The sequence below is a fragment of the Mirounga angustirostris genome, unplaced genomic scaffold, assembly GCF_029215605.1.
Source record: "Mirounga angustirostris isolate CCGP_5_RB_7025 unplaced genomic scaffold, mMirAng1.0.hap1 SCAF_13, whole genome shotgun sequence".
Taxonomy (NCBI): Eukaryota; Metazoa; Chordata; class Mammalia; order Carnivora; family Phocidae; genus Mirounga; species Mirounga angustirostris.
In genome coordinates, this window is record NW_026991721.1 from 4,373,038 (window position 1) to 4,388,472 (window position 15,435).

Below are 15,435 nucleotides of genomic sequence, written 5' to 3' on the forward strand. Positions count from 1 at the left end.
TTTGTTTTAAAAGATGTGGCTCCTGGGGCGCCTGGGTGGCTGAGTCGGTTAAGCGTCGGCGCGGTTCAGCTCCGGTCATGATCTCAGAGTCCTGGGATCAAGTCCCACATCAGCCTCTCCACTCAGCAAGGGAGTCTGCTTCTCCCTCTCCTTCTGCGCTCTCTCGCTCTCAAATAAATAAAACCTTATGATAATTTTAAAACACCAACAACACAAAAAAGGGGGCTCAATCTGGGCCAGAACACAGAGCTCTGTGGTGTTCCTACAGGAAAGGCCCTGCCTGCGGCCCCGGTTCCGTGGGAGCCTTGGACCCAACGGCCGGCAATCGTGGGAAAAACCCGCAGCGAGGAGGCAGAACTCCCTTGAGGCCCCGCTCCCAGAGAAATGCCATGACTGCGGCTGTCTGCCAGCTCCCCGGAAGATCCACTCTCAGGACTGTACTCTCCTGACTTGGAGCTCACCTGACGCAGCCAGCCCTGCCCTCAGGCGCTTGCCCAAACCGTCAGGGTCTCTGAAGCAACTCGTTGACAGCTGGCGCGAGCAGGAGGTAACCTGCAAGCCTCCAAGGAAGAGTCAGGGAGCGAGATGTCCATGGGGGCTTGGGAGAGCTCCAGCCTGTCCCCGGGGACCCAGTGGGCCACACACACTTGTCAGGCTGTGTGCATGCACGTGCAAGACTCGAGGAGGCCGCAAGCGCTCACGGACGGCTCACCCCGGCTCCGCAACAACAGGAAGTGAGGCCTGGGAGTTGTAAAAAGTGTGCCCCAACACACACGCAGAGCCCCCTCGGCCAAGCCCGGCAGATGCGCTGCTTCCGGAGCAGGAGGCACTCTGTGGGATCCTTCCTGCCCCCTAAGCTGGCAGGCTTCAGAGGCCGCCCGGGGCGACGATACAGGCCTTTCGGAATCAGCTCAGCAAAGTCACTGAACAACAGAACAGTAACAGCAAGCTCCGGGGAGGGAGGAGAACCCAGTTTCCAAATCCCTGATCCAGGAATGAAACCAGTGATGTTGTTACACATGCCACAGATAGTTTTTACAGTCAGGGGAGGATATGCACAACTTTAGACCTGTGCGTGCAATCAGTTAGATTAAATGAACAAATTCCTTGAAGACAGCAGCTTGCTCAAGAAGAGGAAACCTGGGTGCTCGCTTCGGCAGCACATATACTAAAAAAAAGAAGAGGAAACCTGGATATCCCTGTATTAGGTGTCAGTGAAACAAACGGAGTTTGTTGTTGAAAACCTCCTCACAAGGAAAACTCCCTGGTGGATCCTACCCACTGTTGCCGGACAACTCTACACAACCCCCCCGCCCCCCGCCCCCAGCAAACTGCGGAAGGGAGAGCACCTCCCGGCCCCCCTGGGGACCACAGCGGGCACAGACCCGCTCCCCTCACCTGTGTTTGTCGCCAGCACCACGGCTGCTGACAGGAGGCTCTCCAGCATCGCAGCCTCTTCCCTCTCCTTCAGCTCCTTCCTCAACAGCTTGATTTCACTCCAAACACTACTCTTCTCTCTCTTATCCTGGGTCTGCCTGTTCTTCGCCTGTGAAGAAAAGCCAAGAACACATAAATACGTGCACACAACTCTGCAAGAACTTAGCTCTTTCGTGCTCTTGCAGTGCTTCTGTTTATAACCAGCTGGTCCACTTCACGAAGTCTCTCGAGAGGCACTAATGTGTCCAAAACCTGTCTCGAAGGAGCAACAGATCCACACAGGTAAGCAAGCTCCTGGCACCCCCTGCGGCCTTCCAGCGAGCATCACCCGCGCAGGGAGAGGCAGGGGGGCAGAGTCAGGCCCTCGACACGCGCGGCGGATTGAACTGTAACTCAGACGAAACCAGAAATTGGACCCCACCCTATCCTGCACAGTCACCGCACGTGCTCTGGGCAAGAAGGAACACCTGCCATCCCAGGATTTGGGTTCTAGCTGCTTCCAGGTGAGAGGCTACACTTCAGCTGTTAGTCCACACTTGACAAGAGAATAACAAATTTTCTTCAACCTATAAAATGCTTACCTAAGGCCTTTCTGTAATACTAAAAAAGACACCCTTCCTGGGGTGCCTGGGTGGCTCAGTCAAGCGTCTGCCTTCGGCTCAGGTCATGATCCCAGGGTCCTGGGATCGAGCCCCGCATCGGGCTCCCTGCTCGGTGGGAAGCCTGCTTCTCCCTCTCCCACTCCCCCTGCTTGTATTCCCTCTCTCGCTGTGTCTCTCTGTCAAATAAATAAATAAAATTAAAAAAAAAAAAAAAAAAGACACCCTTCCTGTGATTTCTCCTTTGGAGGATGGAGTGTGGCAGGGTTGACCGGAAGGGTCTTCCTGCGCCTCCCTTATGGAGAAGAAGACCCTGAAAAGCACTGAGTCAACGGGAACAAGAAGTGGAGTCATCTACACTTGCGGTGGAGGGAACACTATCCGTGCGCACTTCTACACCCCCTCTACCCTCGAATGACATGCCTCATCCTGTCCCCACCTCTGCTGGGCCCACACTGGCATCTGGAGTGCCACCCCACTACTCCACGCCCATAGGAAGGCTGACTCGCGGCCCCCGCCCTGTGGGGCCAGGACACCGAGGGGCACCACCGTGAGGCCGTGAGGCCAGCTGACAGTGAGCAAACGGGGAGTGTCAATCAGAGAACCACCGAGCTCCAAAGTACCAAACTGCAAGATAAAATACCTCTCCAATCTCCAAGTAACCCATCACCGCTGCCTCTCTCCCACAGGGGGGTGTAAAATGGACCAAAAATTGGGACGAGTTTTTGAATTTTTATTTTCTTGCCAACATTACCTAGCCAACATGACCAGATCTAGGGGACGCTTAGAGAGATGTCTTCTTTAAGATGATCCCTCACCTACTCACGAAACTACTTTGAAAACAGTCGAGTCCCTATTACATGCTGAGTACAAGTTCCTATCAAAAGTAGACAGTCTTTTTTTTCTTAATAAAACCGGGAGAGACCTTTTTTTAATGGGCAGTCCTGATATCTGAAATTCTTTATTTTTTTTAAGTAGGCTCCATGCCCAGTGTGGAGCCCAACGTGGGGCTTAAACCCACAACCCTGAGATCAAAACCTGAGCTGATCAAGAGTCAGATGCTTAACAGACTAAGCCTCCCCGATGCTTGAAATTCTTAAAAAGAACTGGCAGAGATGAAAGAAAACCGAGAGGAACACAGACAGAAGTGACTCCAAGGAAAGACTGCGGATCAGAAACCACGCAGAGTGGTCGCTGGTAGGAGCTACGTACAAAGGCCTGATCGATGTCCTTCCTGATGTCCGCGACAATCTGGGCGCTGTCACTCCGTGCTAACACCGCGTCGAGGGAATGCTGCTGAATGGACTCCAGCAGGCGGGCAGGGTGCCCGAGGCGCAGGACTCTCTGCTTACACCGAGCCAGACGCTCTACCAGATTGTCCACGGCCACGTTAGAGGGAGCACAGCACAGAACCTGCGGAAGCAAAGCTCACATTCGGCGACTTCTTTAGTTAACCACTTCAGTTCACACTAAAACAAAGGGAAAACCTTGAGGATAAAGAAAAGAGGACAGAGTATGCACAAGTGGTCATGTCCGAGCGCAAACCTACAGCTGGAGGAAGGCTGCGCGCAGCCTAGAGGACGCACATTACCGCAGACTCTACAGGAGCTTGGGTCTTAAGAACTCCTAGTCACCAAAGCACCAAAAGTGTTAAATAACTTGCAACTGGGGAAAAAAAGGACCCAAAGATTAAAGCGTGCCCTGAAATTATCAGGACTGGAGCATCCAGCTCATCACCAGTGAAATCACTTTATCACCTGACAAAGTGGAACAAGGGAAAATCTTTCTGATGGGCTCAATCTTGCTCCTAAAACTATTTTCTGTAGTGATTTCAATCAGGAGAGAAAAACCCAAAGCCCCACCATCAGAAGCAGGTGACAGCTGCAGGGGCAGTGGGGCGGAGAGCCCCCCGACACGAGCCTCAGAAGCAGGCTCCACGGCCGTCCCTCCCCACATCCTGAGGGCCTGAGCGGGAACAGGGCTGTGTTCTTTCTCGCCGTTTATGCAAAGAGAAGGCATCCAAGCAAACCCCCAGACCTGCTTCCCGCCAGTGAGTCATCACTTAATCAAGTTTTCAAATGCCTACACCAAGTCACTCGTTTGCAGGAAACTACTGGACAGTTTCGTGGCCAAGCGACAGATCTCCCTTCAGCTCGAAGCAGCGGTTCTGCCCGCAGAGGAGTGGGAGGCTCGGAGCAAGAGCCCTGGAGAGCGAGTCTGCCTGAGTTCAAACCCTGGCCCTGCCACCCACTGCTCCTGACTGGGGCTGTGCCCTCAGCTCCGTGTCCTCTGGAAACGGGGGGCACTGGCAGCCCCCAGCACCCAGGGTTTCTGTGAGGATTACCTGAGTGATGCATGGAGAGCACTCGGAAGGATAACGGTTTCATAAAAAGCACCCAGTAAAATGCTGACCATTATTATTCTAATTCTTACTGTGATCTGACATTCAGAAACAAAGATTTTCTGAAATTTTTCCACATGCTCAGAATCCATGGTGACTCATGTTGACACAGATGGGAATAAAAGACCCTTTCTCAGCCATTAAAAATGTAAGTGAACAGTAACATACAACACTCCGCGTCTCAGAAGATCGGTCACCTGTGGACAGCACACGGGCAGGAGTGTTCCTGACCAGGCTGAGACCCAGCCGAGCGCCTGCGAGCCCAGCACGGGGAGCTCATGCGTGGTGACGGGGCCCACCTTTAACCCCTGCCTCACAGCCTGCAGAACGATCTCGACCACGGTGGTGGTCTTCCCAGTGCCAGGAGGCCCATGGATGATGGCAAGCTCTTTCTGCGACAGCGCGAAGGAGACCGCTTCCTTCTGGGAGGCATCCAGGGAAGTGTTACAGAACGGCGGCGGCTCTGTGGGAGAGGCGACAGGGTCAGGCTCCTGCTCGGTGCCCCCAGTGCTTCCTCCCAGCAGGGGGCACTGACCGAGGGACGTGCCGCCCACGGGGCTCTGGGACCTCCCTGGGAGCCAGCCAGCTGACACAGAATCAACCTGCCTGGGCTTCCAGCGGTTCCTCCCGGGACAGGAAGTGGCAGAGTATGGGCCACAGGCCCAGTGCAGCTGGCTGCCTGTTCCGTGAGCCCGGTCTCCCCGGGACCCAGCCACGCCCACTCACGGACGCGCTCTGGCAGCTACAGCAGCCCACGAAGCCCAAAATATTCACGATCCATCTCCTTATTTAAGAAGTTTGCCAACTCATGCTCCACGACAACAGACCTCTCTCAAGTAAATGTTTCTCGGAATCTATTTATTTCTACTAGGGGCGCCTGGGTGGCTCAGTCGGTTAAGCGTCCGACTCTTGATTTCGGCTCAGGTCATGATCTCAGGGTCGTGAGATCGACGAGCCCACTGTCGGGCTCCACACTCAGCGGGGAGTCTGCTTAGGGTTCTTGCTCCCCCGCCGCCCCTCCCCTCCACGTGCACTCATTCTTTCACTCTCTCAAAAAATAAAAAATAAAAATTATTTATTTCTACCATGTTGCCCCTTTATAAGCGCCATGAAATGACAAAAACAAACGACAAAAAGGAATTAGGAGCAAATTTGGGAATCCTGTTTGTGAACACGGAATCTTCCATGATGAAGACCAGTTATCCGCCTCCTATGCTCTGCGCTCCGTGTCCAGCTCTGCAGGGCGCCTGTGTGAGGAGACGCCCGACCCGTGAGTGAGCAGAACGCCCGGGCACAGCGCCCTGAGCTGGCCTGGCCACTGACACAAAGCTGAAAAGCAGCAGTAGACCGCCTGACCCAAAGCCCCAGCGCACCCCGCTCTCCGCACCGCATCCCTTTTCCTTAGCTACCCACCTAACCACAATTTACCGAGCTCCCTAAAACACAGTAAATAAATTTCTAATTCAGTGTCCGCATAGTAGGCTCTCGATAAATATTTGGCAGAATAAAACACTGAAATGTGAGTGCGTGCAGAACCTGGAGGTACCACCCAGCAGCCCTGTGTTTAAAGCCAACACAACTCTGGGTGGCTGGCACAGGCCCGACATCACGTGGGCACAGGCAGCAGGAGAGACTGAAGGTTCACTGAGGCCGTGCTGGGAAAGTGGCAGAGTCAGACTGTGGAGGATTGGCAAATCACGGCAGCTGCTTGCGGAGACAACATGCTCCCCTCCAAATGGGTTCTTCAAGACCACAGAGGGATAGGAGACAGCGCAAAGACAAGGACGGGGTGCACGTGTGCACACGTAATGCCTGCATGTGAAAGACACGGTGTTCTACACGGAAAAGACTAGAACACACACAAATACTAGGGAGGCTAACTCCAGATGGCAGGTTCTCAAGTGCTCTGTTTCCCTTGCTAACGCTCTTCTTTATTTCCAAGTATTCTACAATTAACACACATTATATTACTCTTCTCATCAGAAATAAGCAATCTTCAATTTGAAGGATGCCAAGAAACAATCAAATATGTTCAGAATTAGGACTTGAAAGGTTTTTTTTGTTTTTGGGGTTTTTAGATTTTACTTATTTATTTGACAGAGAGAGAGAAAGAGAGACACAGCGAGACAGGGAACAGAAGCAGGGGGAGTAGGAGAGGGAGAAGCAGGTTCCCCAGTGGGCAAGGACCCCCCCATGTGGGACTCGATCCCAGGACCCTGGGATCATGACCTGAGCTGAAGACAGTCACTTAACAGAATGAGCCACTCAGGTGTCCCAAATTAGGACTTTTCAAACAAACACAAAAACACTATTAAGCACATATTGTGCTCAGCCATCCTATTTCCACAGATCACCGAGCTAGAACATGCTTACATCTTAAAAGAACATAGATACATTTGAGAAAACGTTGTAAAGTCAACAGAACGAGCTGCTTCCTTGCACTGAGTACGCAAGAGTCCAGTCCACATGAGTCACTCAAAGAAATTTATAAAAGACACGAAAAGAGATGCCTTCTAACTGCACGTCCTCGAACTCTTGCTCAAACACCCTAGGCCCTGCTGTTCTCGGTGTTGCCACAGTGACTTCAATCAGAAAAGAAAACACAAAGGTTCTTACGTATCTCACTTGCAGGACTGGGGGCTGATCCACCAAAGAGGACCTCTATGAGTGAGAATGCGGGGCCAGAATGGTACTTCTTTAGGGTGATCAGAGCCCTGCCAAGGGAGAAAACGAGAATCAGGAGTTTGGTGAAAACCAGACATTGATTCCCTGCCCAAACCCCTGCCCAGCATGGCCACCTGCAGCCGCCGCCTCCCATGAGCAGCCCCCAGTGACTCCACACTCATTGCAACTGCTCTCTTCTGCCCAGCAGGACAAGCGATCGGGGTGAGTGAGTGGTGCTTGAGGAAGAAGAACAAGTGATTCCCAGTCACACCCTTACTTTTTCAGTCGCTTGTAAGTGACATCATTGGCAAGTTTTAACAGTCTGTAGGCCTGCTCCCGGTCCAAGCTCAGCTGGAAGTCGTGGGACTCGTCAAAGGCCACCGTGACCAATCTCTGCGTGATCCGGGTCAGGATCCCCGTGGCCAGCTGACTCCCTTCGTCATACAGACCCACTATATCGCCTGTAGAAACAAAGATTCAAGTTACACAAACACTGTGCAGACTTAAGCTGTGAAGTATTTTATATAATAAATTCCAGCTATCTCAAATATCCTATCTCTATTGCTCTCTTTAGGAATGAAACCAGTAGCAGTAAAAGTTTGTTAACGAACACCTAAATTAATATGAAAATTGACTTGAGATCAACGAACTGTTTAAGGCAAACATGCCAGTCAATAAAACATTTAAAGTACCTACTCGCTCTGTGCCAGGCACTGCTCTAAGCAATGGTCTGATTAAAAACAAGACACAGACGTCTGCACCAAAGGTTTTAGGGAAAGACGAAGCCCAGGAGGAGATGGGAGAGGGACAAAGGCATCATCTTAGAAACAATGTATGGCAAAGCCTCCTCTGAGTGGTGACAGGTAAGCAAGATGGGCCCTGAACAAAGTGGGGGCCGCAAGCACATCTAGGAGAGAACATTCCAGGCAGAACGGGAACATGAGTGAAAGAGGGAGAGAGGTCATTTGCTGCCCACTCAGCACAGATCTCCCCACTTTCCATGGTAATTGTTGGGTGATTCACTCATCCACCAGGTGACCCTGACACCAGGGAAGGAGCACGCAACCTATGCCTGAACCAGTCACTGCGTCCCACGTCCCCGGCCACAGTGACTGTTCAGGGATGAACATGGGACCAAATCTGCCCCTGAGATGCAGTGACACTTTTGCTTGGCACCTGGGAAAAGGCCCTCCGTCTGTCCAGCTGGACCAGAAACCTGAGGGCATGTCAGGGCCAGAACTGCTATCAGGTGTTGCCTGAGAAGGAAGCCAACCCAGAAGATGGCAAAGCCAGGAAATGGAGAGAAGTTAACTTCAAGCAACCTCCCATGAGCCCTGAAGCCAATCTTCTAGTATCACAATCAATGTAGTCCTTCTTGCCCAAGCCCATCTGGCTTGGCTTTTCTAAAAAAAAAATTTTTTTTTTTTAAAGATTTTATTTATTTATTCATGAGAGACAGAGAGAGAGAGAAAGAGAGGCAGAGGGAGAAGCAGGCTCCCAAAGAGCAGGGAGCCCAATGCAGGACTCGATCCCAGGCAGCCGAAGGCAGATGCTTAACCATCTGAGCCACCCAGGTGCCGCTAAAAAAAATTTTTTTAAGATTTTTGTTTGTTTATTCGTCAGAGAGAGAGAGAGAGCACACAAGCAGGGGGAGGGGCAGGCAGAGGGAGAAGTGGGCTCCCTGCTCCGGGACTCAATCCCAGGACCCCAAGATCATGACCTGAGCCGAAGGCAGATGCTTAATCGACTAAGCCACCCAGGCACCTCTGGCTTAGCTTTTCATCATCTGGAACAGAAGACAGTTCTGACCAAAACAGACTCTACTCTGAGATAAAGCCAGAGCTACTCATGTATTTACACCCCCACTCTTCCGTGTTGGAAAGTATATGCCACAGTCAACCAGGCACCAGGCACGCTCTTAAAGCCTGGGCTGTTTTCCTCCAGGCGATGAGTTTCATCTACACCTCGAACCTTTTCTCTAGCTCCTTCCCCAACTTTATAGAGACAAGCAGCAGACGGCAACAATGCTCCTGGGGCAGGGTCCGGTTCTGTGTGCAGGGCCTGCTGTGGGGCTGAGCACAGAGGACTCCATGCCTACTGGGACCTCCCCACCAGCGCCCTGCATAGAACTGACGTTTCTAAGCTGAGCCTTAAAACTGCTCTGCAGAAGAAAAAGCAAGAAGCTCACCTCAATCTGATCAACAGTTGCAGCATATCAGATTTTCCACAGAAATGCCGCTTCCTCTGACTTCCTGTTTATGAACCCCTCATGAATCTCTGGGGTCACACTCCACGATGCTGGCTAACTGAATATACCACTGAATAGGTTTTTACTTTTGGTTTTCAAAACCAATGTCCACGGACATTCGACCCCAACAGCAAAGTGGAAAGAGGCCACTCTAACGCCCCCAGCCCCCATCTACAGAGGGCGGCAGCGATGAGCTCTAGCTCACTCCACAAGAACATGTGAGACCTGACTCCAACCAGCAGCCCTTCATCCCCTCTGTCTCCAAATCCAGTCCAACAACTGTGGGCAAGAGTTTGGGAAATCAGAATAGGAAACCAAAACCCGTCACCACCAAAACAAGGCGGAAACTTTTCTAGAGCAAGTACAGCACAGCCACTCTGCTGTCTCCAGGTCTGAGGGCTCCACCAGACACCCCGGTGTGTGTCTCGGCGGCCTCTTCTCTCCAGCAGGGCTGGCACGAGTGTACCCCGAGCGTGCTGGGCACGAGAAGCTGGGGGAAGACAGAACCATGCACACCGCACCCCGGCGGTCCAAGGCAAATACGAGGACAGTCACATGAGTTTTACCCTTTCTAGGAGCCATGATAAAAAAAATTTAATGGGCTCCTGGGTGGCTCAGTCGGTTAAGCATCTGCCTTCGGCTCAGATCATGATCCCAGGGTTCTGGGATCGGGCTGTGTTGGGCTCCCTGCTCAGCGGAGAGCCTCCTTCTCCCTCTACCCTTCCCCCCTGCTCATGGTCTCTCTCTCTCTGTCAAATAAATAAAATCTTAAAAAAAAAAAATTTTTGAAACAAACAAGTAAATTGATCTTAATAACAACATATTTTAACCCAATACATGACAGATACTATTTCAACATGTATCAGATTTCAAAAAAAAATGACTCTGGAGATAGTCTAAATTTTTTTGTACTGGAGCTTCAGAATCTGGTGCGTCCTGCTCACGGGTCAAGAGCTCCGGGGCCACCTGTGGCTGGTGGCTGCCATGCTGAATACGCAGACCTAGGCTACCAAAAGGCCACATAAGTGGTGAATTTCTAATTAAGGGTTCTTCACTGCCACACTTTATTCTCCAACTAGGCACATACAAGCCAGTCTTCACGAGAGTAAAAGTCACAGTTTGGAGACCAGCGGTATGCAACACATGCCGACGTCGCAAACGCACAGACCCGAAGTAAAGCTGTTGCTGGGAAGCACCGCGGCAGCTGCACATCTCCTGGGCTCAAAGGTGACCAGCAGCCGCCCATACAGCCCAGTCCTCTGGCTGGACACCTGCAGCTTCAGCAAACACACGCCTCGGCTCTGCAGTTCTTTCGGAGAGATGTTTTCCTGCCAAGACCTGGAAGACACCCAACACTGAGTGTTCAATATTTACGCTTTACCAGCTTTTACTTCCACTCATACAAGACGAATGTAAAAGAGAGAGAAAAGCAGACAAAGATCTGTGCACGGGCACTAAATAAAACCCAAAAGGGCTCCACATCTGCCCTGGCATCCTGCTGCTCCCCCACCCCTCCTGCAGGTAGAGCTGGTCTCTTTACCAGCTCTACTCACACTCTGCGCCCTGGTTCTCCCGGGTCACGAAGTCCATCGGTGCCCCCACCAACCGCTCGCCATCGGTACCCGCATGAATCCACTCTGCCTCTCATCCTCACCACCATAACCCTAGTTCAAGCCACACCCCTCATCGTCTGGACCAGACAGAGCTTCCTGCCTCCTAACTGCCTGACCTCAGGGGCTTGCCCTGACCAGCTGCAAGCGGGAGCACCCACGAAATCCACCCTATCCACTCCCCTTTGAAACTTAATAAAGGAAAACCTCACTAAAGTGGAGTGGGGAGGCCAGAAGGGGGAGCTGCACCATCCCCTGTCAGTTACAGACCCCGACAGGACAGAATCCTCAATCAAGCAACAGGGAAAGATGCACATCGCATACCCTACAAGAAATCCACCACCCCTCCAACTCATCCAGTGAGCAAAGGTCATCATCCTGAACTCCTGCCTTTCTGTAACGGACTTCCATTCAAAACAATCCCTCCCACGCCCTCCTTCTCCGTAAAATAAAGGTCCTCTCCTTCATTTGTTGCTCTAACCTAGAGTTTGTGCCACAGCTTTCTTGGCCGGAATTTCAATCTCTGCCATTATGAATAAACCCATCTTGCTAGTAAAATAACTGGCCATTTTATTTTTAAGGTTAACACCCACACCTCCACACCCCCCTGCACTTAACTGCTCAGAGAGCCATCCTCTGCACACAGAATACAACACAAGCTCACCCACAAGGCCCTCCTCAATCTGAGCGCTGCCTGCCTCTCCGTGGGTGCTCACGCTCCTCTGGGTACTGAGCTGAGCGCCTGACAGCAGACCATCTCGTGCTCACCCCAAACCTGTGAAGTGGGAAGTGGCGAGGTGGCTAAAGGTCAGAAATGTAACCTGCAAAGTCCCACAGCCATACCTGGAGCTGGGGTTCTACCCAGGTCGATATGACTGCAAAAGCCCTTAATCTTCTAATCAAAAGCCTCTCACACAAACCCATCCACATTTGCAGTGCAGTGAATCAGACTGCCTAGCCTCCAACCCGACTCCACCTGTGTCACCTTGGGCAAGTTACTGAACTGCTCGGTGTCACGGCCTTCTCACGCACAAAATCAGAGAAACGCTGAGGGTTAAAGAAACGAACATACAGAGAGAGCATTTACAGAACTCTCTAAGTGTTCGCCGTCACTGTTTCGGCTACATGAATATTCACGTCCAGGGAACAAGCAGGGCTCTCTCTAGTGCCCATCTCCCCACACCTCATCCAGGATGACTCCTCCACCCACCTCACTCATTTTTGAGCTTGGCACCACCTGCCCCTGAAGCCAGCCTTAGCCTCGCACTCCCCAGGGGGAGCTGGTCTTCCTCCACACTTGCTCAGCCCTTTCTGAGAGCCCGCACTCGCGCGGACACACAAAGCGTGAGTGCACCTAGCTGAATGGCACCATTTACAAGGACCCAGGCCCAGCCCCTGCCCAGACCCAGGCCCCTGCCTAGGTCCCCTGCCCAGGTCCCTGCCCAGGCCCTGCCCAGGTCCCTTGCCCAGGCCCACCCCCCTGCCCTGATCCCCCCGTCCACCTCTCTGCCCCCGCCCAGGTCCACTGCTGCCCAGGCCCACCTCTGCCCAGGTCCCTTGCCCAGGCCCACCCACCCTGCCCAGGCCCAGGCCCACCCCCCTGCCCTGATCCCCCCCCCCCACCCTGCCCAGGCCCAGGCCCACCCCCCTGCCCTGATCTCCCCGTCCACCTCTCTGCCCCCGCCCAGGTCCACTGCTGCCCAGGCCCACCTCTGCCCAGGTCCCTTGCCCAGGCCCACCCACCCTGCCCAGGCCCAGGCCCACCCCCCTGCCCTGATCCCCCCGTCCACCTCTCTGCCCCCGCCCAGGTCCACTGCTGCCCAGGCCCACCTCTGCCCAGGTCCCTTGCCCAGGCCCACCCCCCTGCCCTGATCCCCCCCACCCACCCTGCCCAGGCCCAGGCCCACCCCCCTGCCCTGATTCCCCCGTCCACCTCTCTGCCCCCGCCCAGGTCCACTGCTGCCCAGGCCCACCTCTGCCCAGGTCCCTTGCCCAGGCCCACCCACCCTGCCCAGGCCCAGGCCCACCCCCCTGCCCTGATCCCCCCGTCCACCTCTCTGCCCCCGCCCAGGTCCACTGCTGCCCAGGCCCACCTCTGCCCAGGTCCCTTGCCCAGGCCCACCCCCCTGCCCTGATCCCCCCCACCCACCCTGCCCAGGCCCAGGCCCACCCCCCTGCCCTGATTCCCCCGTCCACCTCTCTGCCCCCGCCCAGGTCCACTGCTGCCCAGGCCCACCTCTGCCCAGGTCCCTTGCCCAGGCCCACCCACCCTGCCCAGGCCCAGGCCCACCCCCCTGCCCTGATCCCCCCGTCCACCTCTCTGCCCCCGCCCAGGTCCACTGCTGCCCAGGCCCACCTCTGCCCAGGTCTCTTGCCCAGGCCCACCCACCCTGCCCAGGCCCAGGCCCACCCCCCTGCCCTGATCCCCCCCCCCCCACCCTGCCCAGGCCCAGGCCCACCCCCCTGCCCTGATCCCCCCGTCCACCTCTCTGCCCCCGCCCAGGTCCACTGCTGCCCAGGCCCACCTCTGCCCAGGTCCCTTGCCCAGGCCCACCCCCCTGCCCTGATCCCCCCCACCCACCCTGCCCAGGCCCAGGCCCACCCCCCTGCCCTGATTCCCCCGTCCACCTCTCTGCCCCCGCCCAGGTCCACTGCTGCCCAGGCCCACCTCTGCCCAGGTCCCTTGCCCAGGCCCACCCACCCTGCCCAGGCCCAGGCCCACCCCCCTGCCCTGATCCCCCCGTCCACCTCTCTGCCCCCGCCCAGGTCCACTGCTGCCCAGGCCCACCTCTGCCCAGGTCCCTTGCCCAGGCCCACCCACCCTGCCCAGGCCCAGGCCCACCCCCCTGCCCTGATCCCCCCCACCCACCCTGCCCAGGCCCAGGCCCACCCCCCTGCCCTGATCCCCCCGTCCACCTCTCTGCCCCCGCCCAGGTCCACTGCTGCCCAGGCCCACCTCTGCCCAGGTCCCTTGCCCAGGCCCACCCACCCTGCCCAGGCCCAGGCCCACCCCCCTGCCCTGATCCCCCCCACCCACCCTGCCCAGGCCCAGGCCCACCCCCCTGCCCTGATCTCCCCGTCCACCTCTCTGCCCCCGCCCAGGTCCACTGCTGCCCAGGCCCACCTCTGCCCAGGTCCCTTGCCCAGGCCCACCCACCCTGCCCAGGCCCAGGCCCACCCCCCTGCCCTGATCCCCCCGTCCACCTCTCTGCCCCCGCCCAGGTCCACTGCTGCCCAGGCCCACCTCTGCCCAGGTCCCTTGCCCAGGCCCACCCACCCTGCCCAGGCCCAGGCCCACCCCCCTGCCCTGATCCCCCCCACCCACCCTGCCCAGGCCCAGGCCCACCCCCCTGCCCTGATCTCCCCGTCCACCTCTCTGCCCCCGCCCAGGTCCACTGCTGCCCAGGCCCACCTCTGCCCAGGTCCCTTGCCCAGGCCCACCCACCCTGCCCAGGCCCAGGCCCACCCCCCTGCCCTGATCTCCCCGTCCACCTCTCTGCCCCCGCCCAGGTCCACTGCTGCCCAGGCCCACCTCTGCCCAGGTCCCTTGCCCAGGCCCACCCACCCTGCCCAGGCCCAGGCCCACCCCCCTGCCCTGATCCCCCCGTCCACCTCTCTGCCCCCGCCCAGGTCCACTGCTGCCCAGGCCCACCTCTGCCCAGGTCCCTTGCCCAGGCCCACCCACCCTGCCCAGGCCCAGGCCCACCCCCCTGCCCTGATCCCCCCCACCCACCCTGCCCAGGCCCAGGCCCACCCCCCTGCCCTGATCTCCCCGTCCACCTCTCTGCCCCCGCCCAGGTCCACTGCTGCCCAGGCCCACCTCTGCCCAGGTCCCTTGCCCAGGCCCACCCACCCTGCCCAGGCCCAGGCCCACCCCCCTGCCCTGATCTCCCCGTCCACCTCTCTGCCCCCGCCCAGGTCCACTGCTGCCCAGGCCCACCTCTGCCCAGGTCCCTTGCCCAGGCCCACCCCCTGCCCAGGTCCCCTGCTCAGGCCCAAGCCTTCCCCCACCCCTACCCCCGCCCAGGCCCCCCCCACGCCCGCATCCTCGAGCCCTCCCACCGGCCCCGCACCGAAGAAGGGAAAGGGCTGCGGACGCGCTGAGGGAAGAGGCAGGACCTAGGACTGAATGCTCGGGAGTGGGGGGCTCCAGGCCGAAAAGAAAAGGCTTCTTAAGGGCCCCACACCGGCACGGGCCGCCCGGGAGGCGGCAGAGTCCCATCCCCAGCGGCGGCCGAGCAAGCGCCCCAGGGCCGCTGGCGGGACTCGGGGGGCGGGAGGGCTGGGGAACTGCCGACCGACGCCGTACCTGCGCTCCTCGACCTCCGCGGCTCTCTCGAGCTCCAGCAGGTCCAACTGCTTGGTCACGAAGCTCTCCACGGCCGCCGAGGCCATGGCCGCCGCCGGGCCCGGGCCCAGGGCCGCTGAGGTCCTGCCGCCGCGACGGGCGGAGTTCCCGGGCCGGAGCCTGTGCGT

The 15,435-nt window shown here is 56.7% G+C and overlaps 1 protein-coding gene across 3 annotated transcripts in view; it reads right to left on the reverse strand.

The window, feature by feature from the left end:
- The window catches only part of IGHMBP2 (immunoglobulin mu DNA binding protein 2), a 58,389-nt gene extending 42,958 nt beyond the window's left edge, over positions 1 to 15,431 (reverse strand). For 2 of the 3 annotated variants that reach the window (XR_010406755.1, XM_064576057.1), the window contains exons 1-7: positions 15,269 to 15,431; positions 10,518 to 10,687; positions 7,379 to 7,562; positions 7,054 to 7,151; positions 4,635 to 4,900; positions 3,249 to 3,449; positions 1,399 to 1,546 (exon numbers count right to left, since the gene is read on the reverse strand). Coding sequence is in view for 2 of the 3 variants with exons in the window: in XM_064576057.1 (XP_064432127.1) it covers positions 1,399 to 1,546; positions 3,249 to 3,449; positions 4,635 to 4,900; positions 7,054 to 7,151; positions 7,379 to 7,562; positions 10,518 to 10,687; positions 15,269 to 15,354 (1,153 nt within the window). In the remaining variant the exon portion in view is untranslated. The remainder of the gene's footprint in view (positions 1 to 1,398; positions 1,547 to 3,248; positions 3,450 to 4,634; positions 4,901 to 7,053; positions 7,152 to 7,378; positions 7,563 to 10,517; positions 10,688 to 15,268) is intronic. The other variant, XM_045893102.3, reaches the window with a different exon arrangement.
- Positions 15,432 to 15,435: the final 4 nt, after the last annotated feature.